Genomic DNA, 16,931 nt, shown 5'->3' with positions numbered 1-16,931 from the left:
AACATCTAGTACATCTGTCTAAACATTTGTTTCTTTCAGGCTTTGCTCGATGTAGAAATCAAAAATAGCGAACACAAAAACGGTTTACTTCTAAGTTTTCCACCCAGACGTGTATGTAAACAATGTACGTAAAATTACTCCACCGAGTATACATAATCTCATATTTTATTCCTTCTAAACTCAAGCAGATTGGTGGAAATTAAGTACTTTATTACATAGAGACAACAAGTATGAACGTAAATCAAGATATATTGTTTTTGTTTCATTATTTTCATTGTTACTTAAATATTAGGCATTTAAAACTGTGATATTAAGAGTTAGGCGAGGACTCCTTTGCCGAATGGTTAAAGGTCGCTGACTTTATTCACTAGCCGCTCATCTATGTGAGTTTGAGCCTTGACTTGAAACTGGCTAACGGAAGTGTGTTGGTTCTACCTAGAACCAGGTGCCCGTCCGTAATGATGCTCAGATGGCATCCGGGGTCTACCTCCGCCATAGAAAGCTGGAAAGTCTCCATATGACCTTTAACTATGTCGGTGTGACGTTAAACCAATGAAAAGTCGTTCACGCAATATAATACCTACGAGGTTAGTGTAATAAAAGTGTGTAACGTGATAGTAGTGAACTGCATACTTTTGCCGTAATACTTCAAGGATGAAGTTGGCGATAGTTTGCTATATATCGGAGAGTACCTTTCTGTGCAAATATAAAATATTTGATTCGATTGGTAAATCAATTAAGCCGAAAGCAATACAACTTTTAATTGATACATCCAACACAGATAAAATCAGGATCTATTGTGGCATAAAAACAGACGTAACCTCACATGTAAAGCGCATGTAAGGGGTTGGTAGTCGATTCCCAAATCTTCATGGAAATATAACCAGTTTTTTTTTCAATAGTGCGCAGCATTAAGAGGTAGTCTCTAGGACTGCCAGTCCGATATAGTGTCTGTGTTCGGGTTTAACGTCTTTTACAACAATTTTTGCAGTCATATAAACGACGGTGTCTACTTGTAGCAGTGACCACAATGCCCAGCTTTATAGTGCTGCCGCACTGGAATATCACGCCGTAGACACGTGACATGATACCCCACCCACTCACATTATACTGACACCGGGCTGACCAGTCCTAGCACTACCCTCTTAATGCTGAGCGCCAAGCGAGGAAGCTACTAGTACCATTTTTACGTCTTTGGTATGATGCGGCCGGGGATCGAACCCACGACCTCCCGCACTCGAAGCGGACGCTCTACCACTAGGTTACCGAGGCGGTGCCAGTCCGGTGTAAGTATAAAATAACTTGATGTGGTATTGTCATCGGACGGTGGCAGAACATGTATAACCCAGAAAGACAGTACGGTTGGACAATATTTTTCGCATTTCATATTCTAGGCATAGGAAATAGAGATCAATATAATTGCACCTTTACTAATCCTACCAGGTGTTATGTATTACAAAAGTGGATCTATTGTGACATTTTGATACAAGCAAAACTGTATTATCTGCACTCTTATTTACCTACAGGTACTTCGTTTTATTATTGGCTTGTTAAAAGTTAATTTTTTACCATATGTAAGTTGACAGAATCATAGGAACCATGTCTTGAGGGGTAAATCAAACACAAATGAATAAATCCTTAATGATTTTGTTGTGCAAAAAAGTATGATATTGTGTCTTAAACAGTTTTCATTTTCCACTCAATTGTGTAATTACAAGGGAAGTAAACTAATAGATCTCTACTTATAAGTACTAGCCCAAGGCAAGAGTTGCCATTCTTTGTGGATCACAACTTTAAATTAAAAATTAAAACTTCTGTTATTGATATTAACAAAACTATCATAAACTTCACATTTGTGAAATCATTTTTGGTTATTTCAAGGACTTGGAAATTAATTTCTAGACTTTATTTAATGTAATTCTATCATTGAAAATTTTAGGGCCTATCTCTACATATTCTTCACACTTACGATGAATATTCACACTCGTGAAGAATAGGGTCGTATTCCTTAAATTTTCTATGAACTTATGATCCACCTCACTTCACATCATCATTTTTTAAAGAAAATCTGTTTTTATTGTTTCAAACGCATATTATTCTCACGTTGGCCAGTATCAAAATGCTCAAAATTGCCAGATACATGTACATGCAATATAATACAAAGGAGTTTTGTTTGATTAGTTCGGATTAAGTGTTCTAAATTTGCCGAACAGAACAGAACAGTAATTTATTGATATAACTTAAACATGTACAGTTCATCGTTATAAGAATAAAATGTACTAAAACATGCGTTGCAATGCCAAAAGAAAATGTAGTTAAAATTTATTCAACTTTGGTTGCAATGTGACCTTCCGTGAGAATCAAAGACACATATATAATGTTTCATAAGTACTGTTCCTTCAGGGATAATCCTCCTTCTGGAATAATACAACAGCGAATGTACAATATACGCTACTATACGAAGGTGAATACTGTTACCGTATCATACAATGTACTTAGTCATTCAATTGTATTACACGTTGAATAAGCGAGACAATACTGTCTGTTACTTCCTACCGCTTTACGTCTAGTACAATCATTAAGTTAAATGTATACAGTCTGGTAAACCTTACCTCAAAGAGTTGCAAGGATTACCTTAGATGAGAAATATTGGTTGAAACGAACATGACAATCCTATATCATATAAACCTTGCCGAAAAGAAGACACACAAGGTTTATCTAAAGACTTGAACATGCCGAAAAGCGTTCACTAAAATATACAATTTTGCGTATACCACAAAAGTATACAGTGACTAGAACAGCGTTATTATTATAGATATATTGGGAAAAATATCTAAAAATCATTATGCGCAAATCCTCACGGCTGGTCACACAACATAAAGTATGTATTTGAATAGTTTCATTGTAATACAAGATTAAGTTGCATTATTCAACGATTACAATCTGTGTCTAAAAGCATTTGAGCCGCAACATGAGAAAACCAATACAGTGCGTTTGCGACCATCATGGATCCAGACCGGTCAGGATCCATGCTGTTCGCTTTCAAAGCCTATTGCAATTAGAGAAACCGTTATCCGCGCAGTCTGGTCTTGATCCATGCTGGTCGCAAACGCTCTATGTTGGTTTTCTCATGGTGCGGCTCATTTTTTACAATAAATGGCTAACTGATATTAATTCTTTTTCAGTTGTAGAATTTAATAGTTGTATAAATTTATATATGTTTGGTCGTTCGAAATAAAATCTAGATACTTATATTCCTACCCCTTAAAGTATGACAGGTTTCACACATCAATACAAGGTGGTATTCATCTTCAATGTCATTTTTGTGCATAAAGTACATTTTCTATCTATTCTTGTGATGTTTTGATGTCTTACTGTCTGTCCGTTTCAGTGTACGATAATCTAACTTCGACTATTATGTTTCAAAGTTTATAACATTTTATCTTTTCAAGATATACTGGTATTTTAACGACAAACTGTTTTCCGTTATACTACAATAATTGCCGAAGATGTACGAAGGTAAAGTTGGCAATAGTTGGCTACAGATTTTTTTCTAGGTCAGTATCAGATTTATGTAATTTTATTGGTTAATCAATTCTGCCGAAAGCAATACAACTATTTATTGGTTCAGCCAAGTTGAACGCGGACGATATCAGAATCTGCTTTTTGCGGAGAAAAAAAAATACACCGTCTTGATTTCTTCCGTCATCACCTTAATAACTTGGTAGATTTTATTTGATTATTATAAATCATTTAGTGCGTAATACTCGTACTGTAACTTGTGGTCATCACAAGATGTTAAATTAATGAATATTTCCGTTTGTCGGAAAAATGGCTTTTGTAGTGAACACTAGAAACTAAGTAAAAGGAGTTATAGGGATCTTTAACAAATGATTGGACAAAATCAATATATGAAAAAGAAAAGCACCAGTTCTGGTCACTCTCATTCTTGGCAACGGGTAAGTACAAAACTCGGGGTTAATTTTTAAGTATCGATGTTTCGTGGGGATAACAAAATTTGATTTTGTGGGGGGAAAATGGTCCAACAAAGCATTAACCAAATTGACATTGTGCTCACTACTATAGGTATACACAGATACGGTCATGAGACTCTAAGAAAGACCAAATATATATTGTATGACTGTAAATATATCAAAAACGAGACTAAACCTGAACACATGCGCATTTGTCTATTTATAGTCAGAAATGCAGCTTGGTATTGCAACATTCCTGAGCATTTAATTGTGTTTCTCCCCCTATTTATAGCCTATAATAACCTTGATGACATTAGCAATTATTGTTTCATATGACATTTTGTAGCATGCAACAAAGAACTGAATACAAGCTAATCACTCTTTTATCATTAACCTTAACTATTTTTCCTGTGCGTGCACTTTTGCGGATATGTTGCTATAACTATCATTTTATGTACCAGGTAACTGGACATAATCTTGGAACGACTGGATTCAAAATAGTTTCAGTTTTGATCGATAATTAGAAACAATTAGAACTTTTTCCTTAACTGAATGTCTATTTTTTTAAAATGTGTTAAATTAGTGTAAGAATAAAGGTGCGTACACTTTAAATAATTTCATTTTCTGTTTTGAGTTTTAAATGTTTAGAAAACAAAATTGATTTAAAATAACTAAGCCTGTCTAGGGTACCAGTTACTGCAAAGCGATGCTAATAGCATTACATTCTAATTAAGCATGAAGCTACATTCAAAGGCTGTGAAATATTTGAACGCGAAAGGTAATTTATCAGATTTAATCACTTTTTCTGTTTTAATTATGTGCGCTTTGATCAAATGCTATTCCCAGTGGCTGTAGCAGAGAAAATATCGGATGTTTGTAACTATTTTTATCAGACATGTAGCGAAATAACATACATTGATGTATAAATAATTCAAATGGCCAGTTCTGACGCATTTGATACATGCAATTACATACATGAAAACCGCGACTCTTAAACGATGAAATGATTACATATATTGGATATATAAGTTTCGGTTAGACACGTATATACCCGTAATTACCTAATCGATTACAGTACCCAGTGACCACGTGCGCTGAAAATGTAAATGATCGGTCAGACATGTCATTTTATTAATAATGCAAATTTTAATTCAGGTACCTCGATCAGTCACGTGAAATTATTGATCTCTAAATAGATACATGAGAATAACAGCGGAGTATCGGTAAACCATGCTCTCCAATGACATTGACAAGATCAGTGAGACTGTAGGCGCTTCTATCAAACGCAAGGTTGTTCCCGCGCAAGCGCTGTAATCGAAAGAAATCCCATAATTCCAAGGGCGGGATTTGCGGTAATTTCGTGGGTGTTTAATCAACATATAAGATTCAAAATAACAGAAGTTTGTAGTAAGTGCCATTTCGAAAAAAAAAAAGGAAATTAAAATAAAAGCAGAATACTGAAACAAATATTGTGGACTTCTCGAGAAAAAAGAACTATATAGGTTGTACGTCGTTTATAAAAGTAAGAAATATTTGGATATCTAATGATTCCCCGAAACATGGACATACTTAACAAAATATTAGGGAATTCTTTATACATTTGTCACAGATCGGTACGTATTCTATTCAGCTTATTAATAATTATTTCATATTTATTTATATTTTCAAAAGAAATATACATTATCGTAAGATATATTGTGAGGTTTTCTTTTATTTATTTACTGATTTTAGGGTGTTGATTTATCCTAAAATTGAACTTGACGGAATACTAACAGAACGTGTTTTAAGACGAAAGCCTGACATAATAGATGATTAAAATGTCAAATTGGTGTGTTTTAAGTTCTATAATAAGAATGTAATGCCTATTTCTGGCCTCCTGTATTGTTTCCAAAACGTAACACAAAAAACTTTTCAAAGAGTTTTTATATTATATTTTTCGGAAATCTTGTAAGATTAAGTTAGGTCTTGTTATAGACAAACTTGACACTAAAAGAGGAATCTTGCAACCTGCTTCTTTGTAAATAGAACAAATAAGTGACATAAAACACGATACATTAAACTGTTGCCGACATAATTAGCAAGAAAAAGAGACTTTGACGCGGCACTAACAAGCTCTGTCTTCCCAGTTTTCTAGTATAAAAATAATAACCGTATTCATTGGGAGAAAGTGTGGTAAATGAATAGTTGGAGTGGAAGTATATTCTTATGGGAAAATGTTTTTTTTTTCATCTTTGTGCGGATAATATTGTTTAATCACGATCAAGGCTGTATAAAATACTAGACGGGAATATTTCATATAATTATGTATATACAAACCGTTTTATATAATTATGTATATACAAACCAGTCAACAAAAGTGCCCTTTTTTTCATACCTTGCGACTATATTTTTTTAAATCATCAATTATTTAATCAAAATTTCCCATTTTATAGTCGGAACTTACAAACCCTATTGAAAATAAATATCAAATTTATATAAAACTGGGGCATTGATGAGATCAAAATAATCTGCATAATATCATAACACATTTTACTTTACATCGAATCCAACAATTATGAAAATGATAAACAACAAGATTAATATTATTTTACCGACTTTAAAATCGAACTCCAAATGAAAAACGTAAATACAGCTATTTTCTATATTTAGCCCGCCCGCTTAGCTCAATAGGGAGAGCGCAGATTTACGGATCTCTGGGTCGTGAGTTCGAGCCCTGGGCGAGGCGTATGTTCTCCGTGACGATTTGATAAAAGACATCGTGTCTGAAATCATTCGTCCTCCACTTCTGATTCATGTGGGGAAGTTGGCAGTTACTTGCGAAGAACAGGTTTGTACTGGTACTGAATCCAGGAACGCTGGTTAGGTTAACTGCCCGCCGTTACATAACTGAAATAATGTTGAAAAACGGCGTTAAACCCAAAACAAACAAACAAATTTATCTCCCCCGTGATTGATATATTTTCATCAATGAATATGTCTGGAGTTCCTGTCTCTTTTTGTCGCCGAAATATACAAGAATGTGTGTCATATTTGCTTGTATTTCCATATGTAAATAAGCATTGCTTCCTCTATTTTGAACATTATTTACGGCATTTGCAAGTTTCACACCTAAATACTCACATAAACAGAATAGAAAATTCATTAAGTGTATTGACTAACATAACGAAAAAAAATATGTCTATACGATATACATGCTTTGTAGATTTTTGTTCTTGAAAATTCCATTCTATTCTCGCTGAACAAATTCTCAGTTAAACCAATTTATACCGAAGGAACTTCAGATAACACTTATAACGGGGCTAAAAGACAATAGCATATTGCGTTTTGTCTACTTGGAAACAATCCCCTAGAGACAGTTAAATTGAATTTTGAAGTTCATTCATCTTCATTTTAGCAATTCTGAAAATACAAGATACTTCGTTACCCGGTTTTATTGTAGAATGACGAATGATTAGAGAAAATGACTTTGTCACTGTGTAATGTATTCCTGGAGCAGTATCTCCGCACCAGTTTATGTGCATCTCTCCAAAATGCGCAACATTTCTGTCGCAGTTTATCCGCCCCAATTTGAACGTATATCTACAGAATACACACAATTTACTGGTTAGTTATAAGGCCTTGGGCAACCAGCAAACCACTTTATAAGTGTAAAGTTTAATTACATTCATGTTATATTAATATAAGAATATGATCATTTTTCAATTGTTTTATGATTAAGTGTTCACTGTTGTCATGCATACACTATGATGTATAAGACCCACATGGGTCTTCTGTCTTCTGGCTGAATGAAAATTAAAAATGAAAACTGGAAAAAGCTTGTATTTAGACAAAACGTGCCACTATCTTTTTTACCTTTGAAATATTTACGAAATATAAACCATTCTATAAGTATTTTGAATGTGTGTGATTTCATGAGTTAAACAGATAATAATGTTGTTTCTTCCATTTTATTAATATTTTGTATCTGCGTGCATACTTTTACAACCATCAAACTAATATTATTTTTTTAAGGTCAGCTTTTAATTTTGTGTTAAAATAGCTAAATCAACTGTTCAAATAGAAAATGAGCTTAATTACATGTACTCGGTACGAAAAGCAATCTTTTCAAAAGCTGCACATTAAGTTTTATTGTCACACCATAAGAGAAAGTAATAAAAGAAATCGAGTCAGTAGTATTTTCTATTAAATACCAAATATTCAAATTTATGAAAATATACGAGACCACAGTTCCGAAAATAGTGAAATAACTAAAACTCATCAATAACTAAAACTGATAATATCTTAAGTCCCCCAAAATGTAGCAGCCATATCATAACCGAAGTCGTTGTTAGATGGCTCTAATAGCATTTGAAATTTATAAATATAGCAGATTGTCTGACTATACGTATGTTACACTAAAAGTATGTTATAATGAAACCGACGTTTTTTACATATCATTGTTTTATATTAGCTTGTTAAATGTGAAGGGAGTATGTATATGGGCTTTTTAGGAAATTGGACAAGGAAAACAAATTTAAGGTCCTTGCAAATCATTGTACTAGGTTGTGTGTTTGGTCTTGCGTGTAATCTGTTTAGGATATGAATTGTTGCAAAATTATCATTGTAACGGGCAAACCAATGTTTCCGGAATGGTAAGATCATAAACAAAAGCACAATTCCACTCTGAAATACTTTTAAAATATCGAGTAACGGTTTTCACTTTAATTTGTTGTAATTTCCGAATTTCAGAAATACGCCAAACGTTGCTTATATAAAAGATATTTACTCTTGGTGAAAATGAGTATCTTTAAAGTCAAATTAATTCAACCTACACAATTTTATGGTATACTGAAGAACATATACGCCAGCATTTTGATATTTCCTTAAGATCCTCTATACTTAGCTTTTGACATTCCCTGAAGAACCTCTCTACTAGCCGTTTTGACATTCCATAAAGAGTCTCTAACTACCATTTTTGACACTTCCTGAAGAACCACTCTACTAGCCGTTTTGACATTCCATAAAGAATCTCTAACTACCATTTTTGACACTTCCTGAAGAACCTCTCTTCTAGCCGTTTTGACATTTCCTAATGTTGCACTCGGAGCCATTGACATATTTTCATATGTTTCCTTTCATGTTCGCATTTTACATGTACATTAGAAATAACCGTGATTTTAGCGTATTTATAATGAAGCACCTAAAGTGCAATGTAATTCCATATAACCTAAAATATTAGAAGCTGAGAGAGACATCGCTCTTAAAACGGTGTTATATCTAAATCAAAAACTATAACAGTTAATCAGTTTTATTCCTTCCCTAATGGCCAACGCTTAATTGATTTTCAGTTTAAAGTGATTTTGTTTTAGTGACAGTATGTGAAGTTGCAACACTGGAGAATCACGCAACTAGACTTAAAGTTGCAATTATGATCACTGCGTAATTAATTTATGATAATATAGGAGGTTATCTGCAAGAACTATACTTCCAACATTTCCCTGCATTTCTAGAGATTATCGTATTGGTGGGCACCGTCTTTTTTTTCAATAAATTTGCTGATTTTTGCGCGAGCTGTAATATGGTTCACTAGATGGATTAACTAATGTCAGTCTAAACATAATATGCACAAGTAAAAATCTAAGAACTGGTGTACAGGAGTGAACTATATTATATACCTATATAAATTCTGTAAAACATCGGCTTGTGTTTCACAATTAATTATGAACAAACAGACAAAAATTCAGTATTGTACCTTTTAAATTCCGTATTGTACCTTCCGTATTGTATGCTGCCGGACTATTTTTATTAATATGCTTGACCCGACACATTTCTATAAATAGCGCACATAAAAACTTCACTAAGTTCCATTTATTATCGATAAACATTGAAGATTTCGTTCAAGAACAAAACAAGAATCAAAATGGTAAAGGTATATAATAAAAGGGTCATTACAACAGTAGCTAGATCTGGGACTTTGTATTCGACTCTCGTGGATTTTGCAAGGTCGGATCACACTCGGCGCTTGCGCGCCTCGTGAGATCCGATCTGGCAAAATTCACTCGAGCCGAATACTGCATCCCAGATCAAGCTACTGTTATAATAACCCTATTATATTTGATCCAAACGTTTTACCAGTTTTTGTGTTTTTATGATTTTCACTCTACTTGCATTCCAGAATACACAAAAAAAATATGTAAAATATGTTTTATCACATTTATGTATTCAGAATTTCTAAAACATACACAAGACTGATGCTGTCATGTTTTTTCAAAACGTTTTTTAAATATTAAAAATCATTAATTTATGTAATTCATACCGACATATTACGAACGAAGAACATTTACAATATTTCAAACATGTGAAAGCTGCAAGCCTTCAGATTCTGTAATGATATCCAATGGCCAACTTTCACTTAAGTATTTGAGCCGCGCCATGAGAAAACCAACATAGTACATTTGCGACCAGCATGGATCCAGACCAGCCTGCGTATCCGCACAGTCTGGTCAGGATCCATGCTGTTCGCTTTCAAAGCCTATTGTCATTGGAGACGCCGTTAGCGAACAGCATGGATCCTGACCAGACTGCGCGGATGCGCAGGCTGGTCTGGATCCATGCTGGTCGCAAAACCACTATGTTGGTTTTCTCATGGCGTTGCTCAATTTAACGTTAGATATTTACTTCTAATGTATAAATTGCTCATCACATTTATTTATCTTTACTATATATATAAATTAAGTTTGCATGTAGAGCTACATTTTATAATTAAATCTAATGCAGTATTGTTGATTAAAAGACAGCCAGTTTTTTAGTGATAGTACACATTGAAACTGTGTTTATCTATACATGTATACAGTGTGTACTTTTTTAAAACCTAATGTATTGTACTAATCCACCGACAATTTTTGACAGTGACGTCATTTTGTCAACAACTATAAATAACCGTGGAATATCCCCAACGGATATACACTTATATTAAATAGAAATATGTCCTTATCATATCAAAATCTTTAATAAGGTATGGCCCAGTGGATGTGTTGGCTACTTGTCATGCGGGCGATGTAGATTCGAAACCAGCGGCAGGCGAACTATATCTTATATTTATTTTGTAGCAAAAACATTTTGTTTGAAAGACCAGTTACATTTGCTTTCCTTGAGTTGTTGAAATGTTGTTTTTTTAATATGTTTTTCGTGTTAGTTTTTTTAATTATCAACCATTTATTTCATTATGAAGTATACCAAATGCTAACGCAACATCTGTTAGTCAGTCCATTGTGTTTTAGAATACATGGAGCTTCTCATTATTCTCCAAAGGCTCGTTACAGTTAAAAAAGTGTTCATAGGCATTTTAGCCATTTTATGTGGAGTGAAATGACTAACGTTTTCTACAGAAATTATTCTGTATGCATAATTCGTGAAACACAAAAAATCAAGATAACTATATAGATGAATAAGAAAATACTGCGCGGGAAAAAAAATCCGCCGACCGGATTCGAACTCGGTACTTCTCGGTTATTACGACAGCGCCGTTACCCTCTGGGCTACGTACCCATACAGGCTATTGGTAAAGAAACATATTGACAATCCAGTACAATATAAGGTAAACATTGGAAAGTAAACACAATATGACGTCACTGTCAGGAATCCCGGGTCGGATAGTACTATTAATACACATCAACTTGTTAATGTAATGTTTACATAAATTTACACGAATTTAAATATGAAATTTGGATCTAATGTACCTTTAAAATACTGGCACACTATTCGACAGTTGATTTCAATTACAGGAAGCCATCCAGCTGGCTAACGGAAGGTCGGTGGTTCTACCCAGGTACCCAGTCATGATGAAATAATGCACGGAGGGGCACCTGGGGTCTTCCTCCACCATTAAAGCTGAAAAGTCGCCATATGACCTATCATGTGTCGGTGCGACGTTAAATCCAACAAAGAAAGATTTCAATTACTATAACTATGCTTAAAATGGCTTTGATTTTATGGGCATGCTTTGAATATATTATTTTCTTTTTAATTTTGACAAGAATGTCTAAAATTATATCGGATTAATTTCATGATGGATAGCCCTATATATTTTCAGTTACAGACCTTAAAAGTGTTCTTTACATGAATCTGTAAATCAAGTCCCTTTAAACTGACACAAGAAAGAACTACGCGTGTAACTATGACATTTATAACTTATCTTAAAACACAAGGAAATGTCACAACAGTACCGGATATTTTGAATTTATAGGCTCCACAAGAAATCTTTCTAGAAATATTAGTCAAAATTTAGGTTTCTGAAAACTGTTTAGTAAAATTACCCTATTTAAGTGAATGTGAATAGCTTTATTTAGCACATAAGCTAAATAGAAGTATAAAATTTATATTGTCATAGTAACATGTCAAAAGTACATTGGTATATGAATAGCAGACAATTAATTCCTTCACAGCAATAGCGTTTATTAAACGCATGTGTAAATGTAAGCGATACCCAGTGCTCACTTTAAATGCTTCATATACTGTAATGTCATACTTTAGCACGTTGTCTATGAAAGTTTTGTATGACGATGATTGGCCCTGCAAAAACACAAATACAATATTTATTTTTCTTTGCATTAGACAGTAGGTGTAATTTGACAGACAATCGATTTGATGATTTTCCTTTCCGCAGAATTATCATAAAATTACTTTGACTTGATCACTCAAAATTATTATTTACTAACTATGGTGTGAACATAGTATACGTAGCTTTATAGGTCCTAGAGGGTCAGACAGGATGACGTGGTAGCGTTCTCTCCTTGTAAACTATGTTTAAGTCTGGAAGGTTTTCAACCTAGATTGAGCTCAGTGGCAAGTAAATAAAAACATATCTTACATGGGTCCGACGAGGCCAAAGAAAGAGTGCGAATTTAGAATTATTCACATCCTTGACCATGTCCCTAGCTCGTCGAGCTCCTTCCACAGGAACATAATAAATATGTAAATGTTAGTGTTTATCATGGATATAGTTTGAAATGCGGAGTAGCTCCAAAGGCTAGGGAAGGTCATTGATGTATAGTAGTATATATTTTCAGGACCTTTCACGCTGACGTGTAGGTTGATGTATCCGCTTTACATTGTAACTATCTATTAATCGAGCCCGCCCGCTTAGCTCAATAGGGAGAGCGCAGATCTACGGATCTCGGGGTCGTGAGTTCGAGCCCCAGGCGAGGCCTATGTTCTCCGTGACGAATTGATAAAAGACGTGTCTGAAATCATTCTTCCCCCACCTCTGATTTATGTGGGGAAGATGGCGTTACTTGCGGAGAACATTTTTTACTGGTACAGAATCCAGGAACACTGGTTAGGTTAACTGACCGCCGTTATATAACTGAAATACTGTTGAAAAACGGCGTTAAACCCAAAACAAACAAAAATCTATTAATCAATGTAAGTAGGCGATTTACATGTTAACAGGCGGACTGATGTTCAAAAAACAACTTTGTAGATAAAAGGGCAAGAACCAAAGTTGAAATTTCGACTTGTTAACTCAATATTTCGAAAACCGTAACTCAGAATTTCGACTAATTACCTCGAAATTCGAGTGAGGACTGTAGAACTTTGAGTTTCCTCAATCGAAATTTCAAGTTTGCCGCGCCCACACCAACTTTAAAATAATTTCAAAAATAATACTGCATTGAACTTTGTTCTTCGAGAATTATCGCTATATAATATATTCCACAGAAAACGCGTCTATATGTTACACTTTTAAATTAATGCTATCAAAATGTTTTGTTAATAATTTATATACTAACCAAACTAACCAATGCATTTAGAACTTATTCTGTAAACAACTCATCTGTTATATATATGTTATCAATAGTTATCTTGAGCGTTCCCAACAACTTTTACATTAGAAACCCATTCACAACATGAAAACAATGTGCCAACTGGGACATCATTTAGCTATGTAACTAACTTAACAGCACTTCTCATTACCGCTGCTAGACCAGGTGCATTATGTAATGAATCATTACGTCAAACAGACTAGCCAATAAATGTGATAGATCCATTGGTTACCAATATTTGATATACACATAAACCGTATACTTGATATTTCTCCTAAAGCAGTGTTTGCTATTTTGATAAGGCATAATAAAATTGTTTGTTTCCGGTATCCCGACCTACCCTAAATTTTTGGCCCGACCCTAAATGTTTTTATGGCCTTAGAGAATATGTTTTTCAACTTTTTGTTCAAAACTGTACTTTTTATGCTTTAAACATGGTCAGTGCTGTTAGAAATGAACTTACTGATGCTCTAAAGGCATAATCCCCTTATTTGTGTTCATTTTTTGACATAAAAATAATTTCTGAAAAGTCTCACTTGATAAAAAAAAAATCAAAAAAAAAAAAAAATTCCGACCTATCTACCCTAATTTTTTGGGCATGTTACCGGAAACAAAGATTTTTTAGGCCTAATTGAATTATTAATAAATGAACCTTTTGAAATATATTTCAAGTTTGTAACACTGCTAGCAAAACCTGGTTAGAACTTCAACCTATATTTAAAAGATCTAAACATCCAGAATAGAATGTGGAATTTATGGACGAACAAAAACATCGTAGGAAAAACTTAAAACCGATCAAAGAGAAAAATTAATTTGGTTAAATTTAGCGTTGCTTACCACGTGCTTTTGTAATGGCACCAGTGTGCCATAGATTCAATGTATAGCGGATTAGACCGGGGCTAAATCATTGGCTTGAAATAAAAAACATTTACAAATAATTTCATGCATTTTGTACAATCCAAATATTTGACATAAAAAGTATTTTGTATTTGTACATGTATTTCATACATGTTGTTATGACGTGTGAAAAATCAGAACGTTTCTGATGCATGCATTTATATGTTTAATCTGTAAATTTATTTGAAAACAATTTAAGTCAATATATACGTCTAACAGAGTTTAAAAGATATTAGGAAATGTTTTACATGCGCTTATTGATATAAATAGTATGGTTAACTGTACACGAACATTTGGTTCAATTCTACATTTGTGTTGCTTAGCAACAACATTTCAAATATCGTTTAAACTTTTTTCTATAATCAATGTAGCGCAATAACGCACATTTAAATCAAGTGAATGTACATTTCTCAAATTTGAAAGGAAATAAGATATGTGTACAGGTGTTTGGTATCAGATATCAAGTGTGTTTAGTCAGATTCACAACCCTCAATACCTCGGTTTAAATATCATGACAAAAATAAAAATATGCAAGATGAGAACGTTCATGTCATATAGCTTTTCTAACCTTTTAAGTTAGAGATAGATGATGAGTGTCGTTTTTCTTTATAATAATTTAATAAATATTAAATGATAAAGTGCGAAGCCATACCGAGATTTTATTTGTTTTAAAGGAGTGTCATAAATTCGGTGTAAAAGGGCAAACATCATATTTTATTTTGTTCATTGCATAGACACTGATCAAGTTATTTAACTGAACAGTTTTGAAAATAACTCACCAAATATGACACTGTATACTTTTCGGTCGAAACATCAGTTGTGTTGCAATTTTATATGACGAAAAAGCACTATACGTCAGTGAACTATTTAAAATTTTAATAAGAAGTGTATTTGTAAGGAGACATCCAATATAAAAATGAAAATTAAAGTCACATAATGATGTAAAATTAGGACAGATATTAGCTGTAACCTGATACGCGGAACATCCGTAGAATCCACTTGTTGAAATAACCTTTGATTATTAATGCCGATGTCTATATTCGTGCGTATTAACTTACTGATGTTAATCAAAGACTTTTCTGTAAACCAGTTTTGTTTTCCGTTTTTAGAGGCTTTATTACGATAATCGCTCAACATTTCATAAGAAAAAAAAATGGTATTGTATTTGTCATGTAAAATTTGAATAAAGTAATGCGGTATTAAAATCACCCCTCGTATGCTTTGATTTTGAAATATGCCGCCATTATAAAAAGTATTTAGTTTTCCAGTCTGCCAGCTAGAAGAGAAGCAAATTTCATCATTTTTACTTCATATGTCGCATTATTTTCACTAAATCATCAGTATTTAAATTACTAGAACAGCCTCAAAAACTGTACGTTTTCAAAACGATTCAATGTATAAATGGTATAAAACAAGACGCCAGAACACGATAGTTGTATATGACTGTCGAATGGTGCAAATAACGGATAACATCTTGAATAATTAATGACGTTTAGTTTTCCTTAGAGAATAAAGTTGTCACCCTTTTTCCCATTATTTGGACATTCAGATACATCTAATTGAATTGCTTTGATGGTTTCCGCTATATGCCAAATGGGGATGAGATGAGAAAAATTGACTGTTGTGCGTATCCCCAAATGTAAATGACCGTTGTTTATGAAAAGTCATTCAAGGTAATGAAGTCGCACTCAGGACAAGTGTAACAATGTTTTTGTTTATTGGTAAATTTGATTTTGCCAACTGACCTAGAAAAGATTCAAGTTAGGTTAACTTTGTTTGTTGCATAAAATGAACAATGACAGTTGTTGGTATCCAAACAAGACAAACCAGTATCTTTTTAAGTTAGGGTCACGGTAAATCATTCAGTATAATTAAGGCACAGTCCTGACAACAGGAGCAATGTTTGCGTTGTTGTTTGCCAGTCGACGTAGGTATACAAAAGGGTAGGTTATCTCAGTAATATACCGTGAAATACTTTAATTTCAATTTCAAATGTAGAATATCCTCAATAAATTTGGTCTTTGAACACTATTTAATTATAGTTGCGTTTGAATTTACGCATTTATTCATAAATCTAAGCACGTGAGTTATCTTACACCCTTGTGTGTGAGATGAGGTTTTCAAAAACTCGTGAAAATCCTGTTTGGCATACAAACAAAACCACTTTGCATAGCATGTCATCGTCAGAGATTTTAAAACTTTTAAGTAAAACGATTTATTTAGAACAAATTAAATATAAAACGCTTTTGTCTATTACTAG

The 16,931-nt window shown here is 33.6% G+C and overlaps 1 protein-coding gene across 2 annotated transcripts in view; it reads left to right on the top strand.

Moving 5' to 3' along the window:
- Window positions 1-5,209: 5,209 nt before the first annotated feature.
- LOC123545511 (neuropeptide prohormone-4-like) overlaps window positions 5,210-16,931 on the top strand; it is a 77,624-nt gene continuing 65,902 nt past the window's right edge. The window contains exon 1 of one of the 2 annotated variants that reach the window (XM_053550157.1): window positions 5,210-5,496. Coding sequence is in view for 1 of the 2 variants with exons in the window: in XM_053550152.1 (XP_053406127.1) it covers window positions 5,519-5,587 (69 nt within the window). In the remaining variant the exon portion in view is untranslated. Of the gene's footprint in view, window positions 5,588-16,931 lie in introns of both variants that reach the window. The other variant, XM_053550152.1, reaches the window with a different exon arrangement.

This window comes from Mercenaria mercenaria, chromosome 1 (assembly GCF_021730395.1).
Source record: "Mercenaria mercenaria strain notata chromosome 1, MADL_Memer_1, whole genome shotgun sequence".
NCBI lineage: Eukaryota > Metazoa > Mollusca > Bivalvia > Venerida > Veneridae > Mercenaria > Mercenaria mercenaria.
Note: the sequence above shows the minus strand (reverse complement) of the source record. Positions and strands in the feature narration are given on the sequence as shown.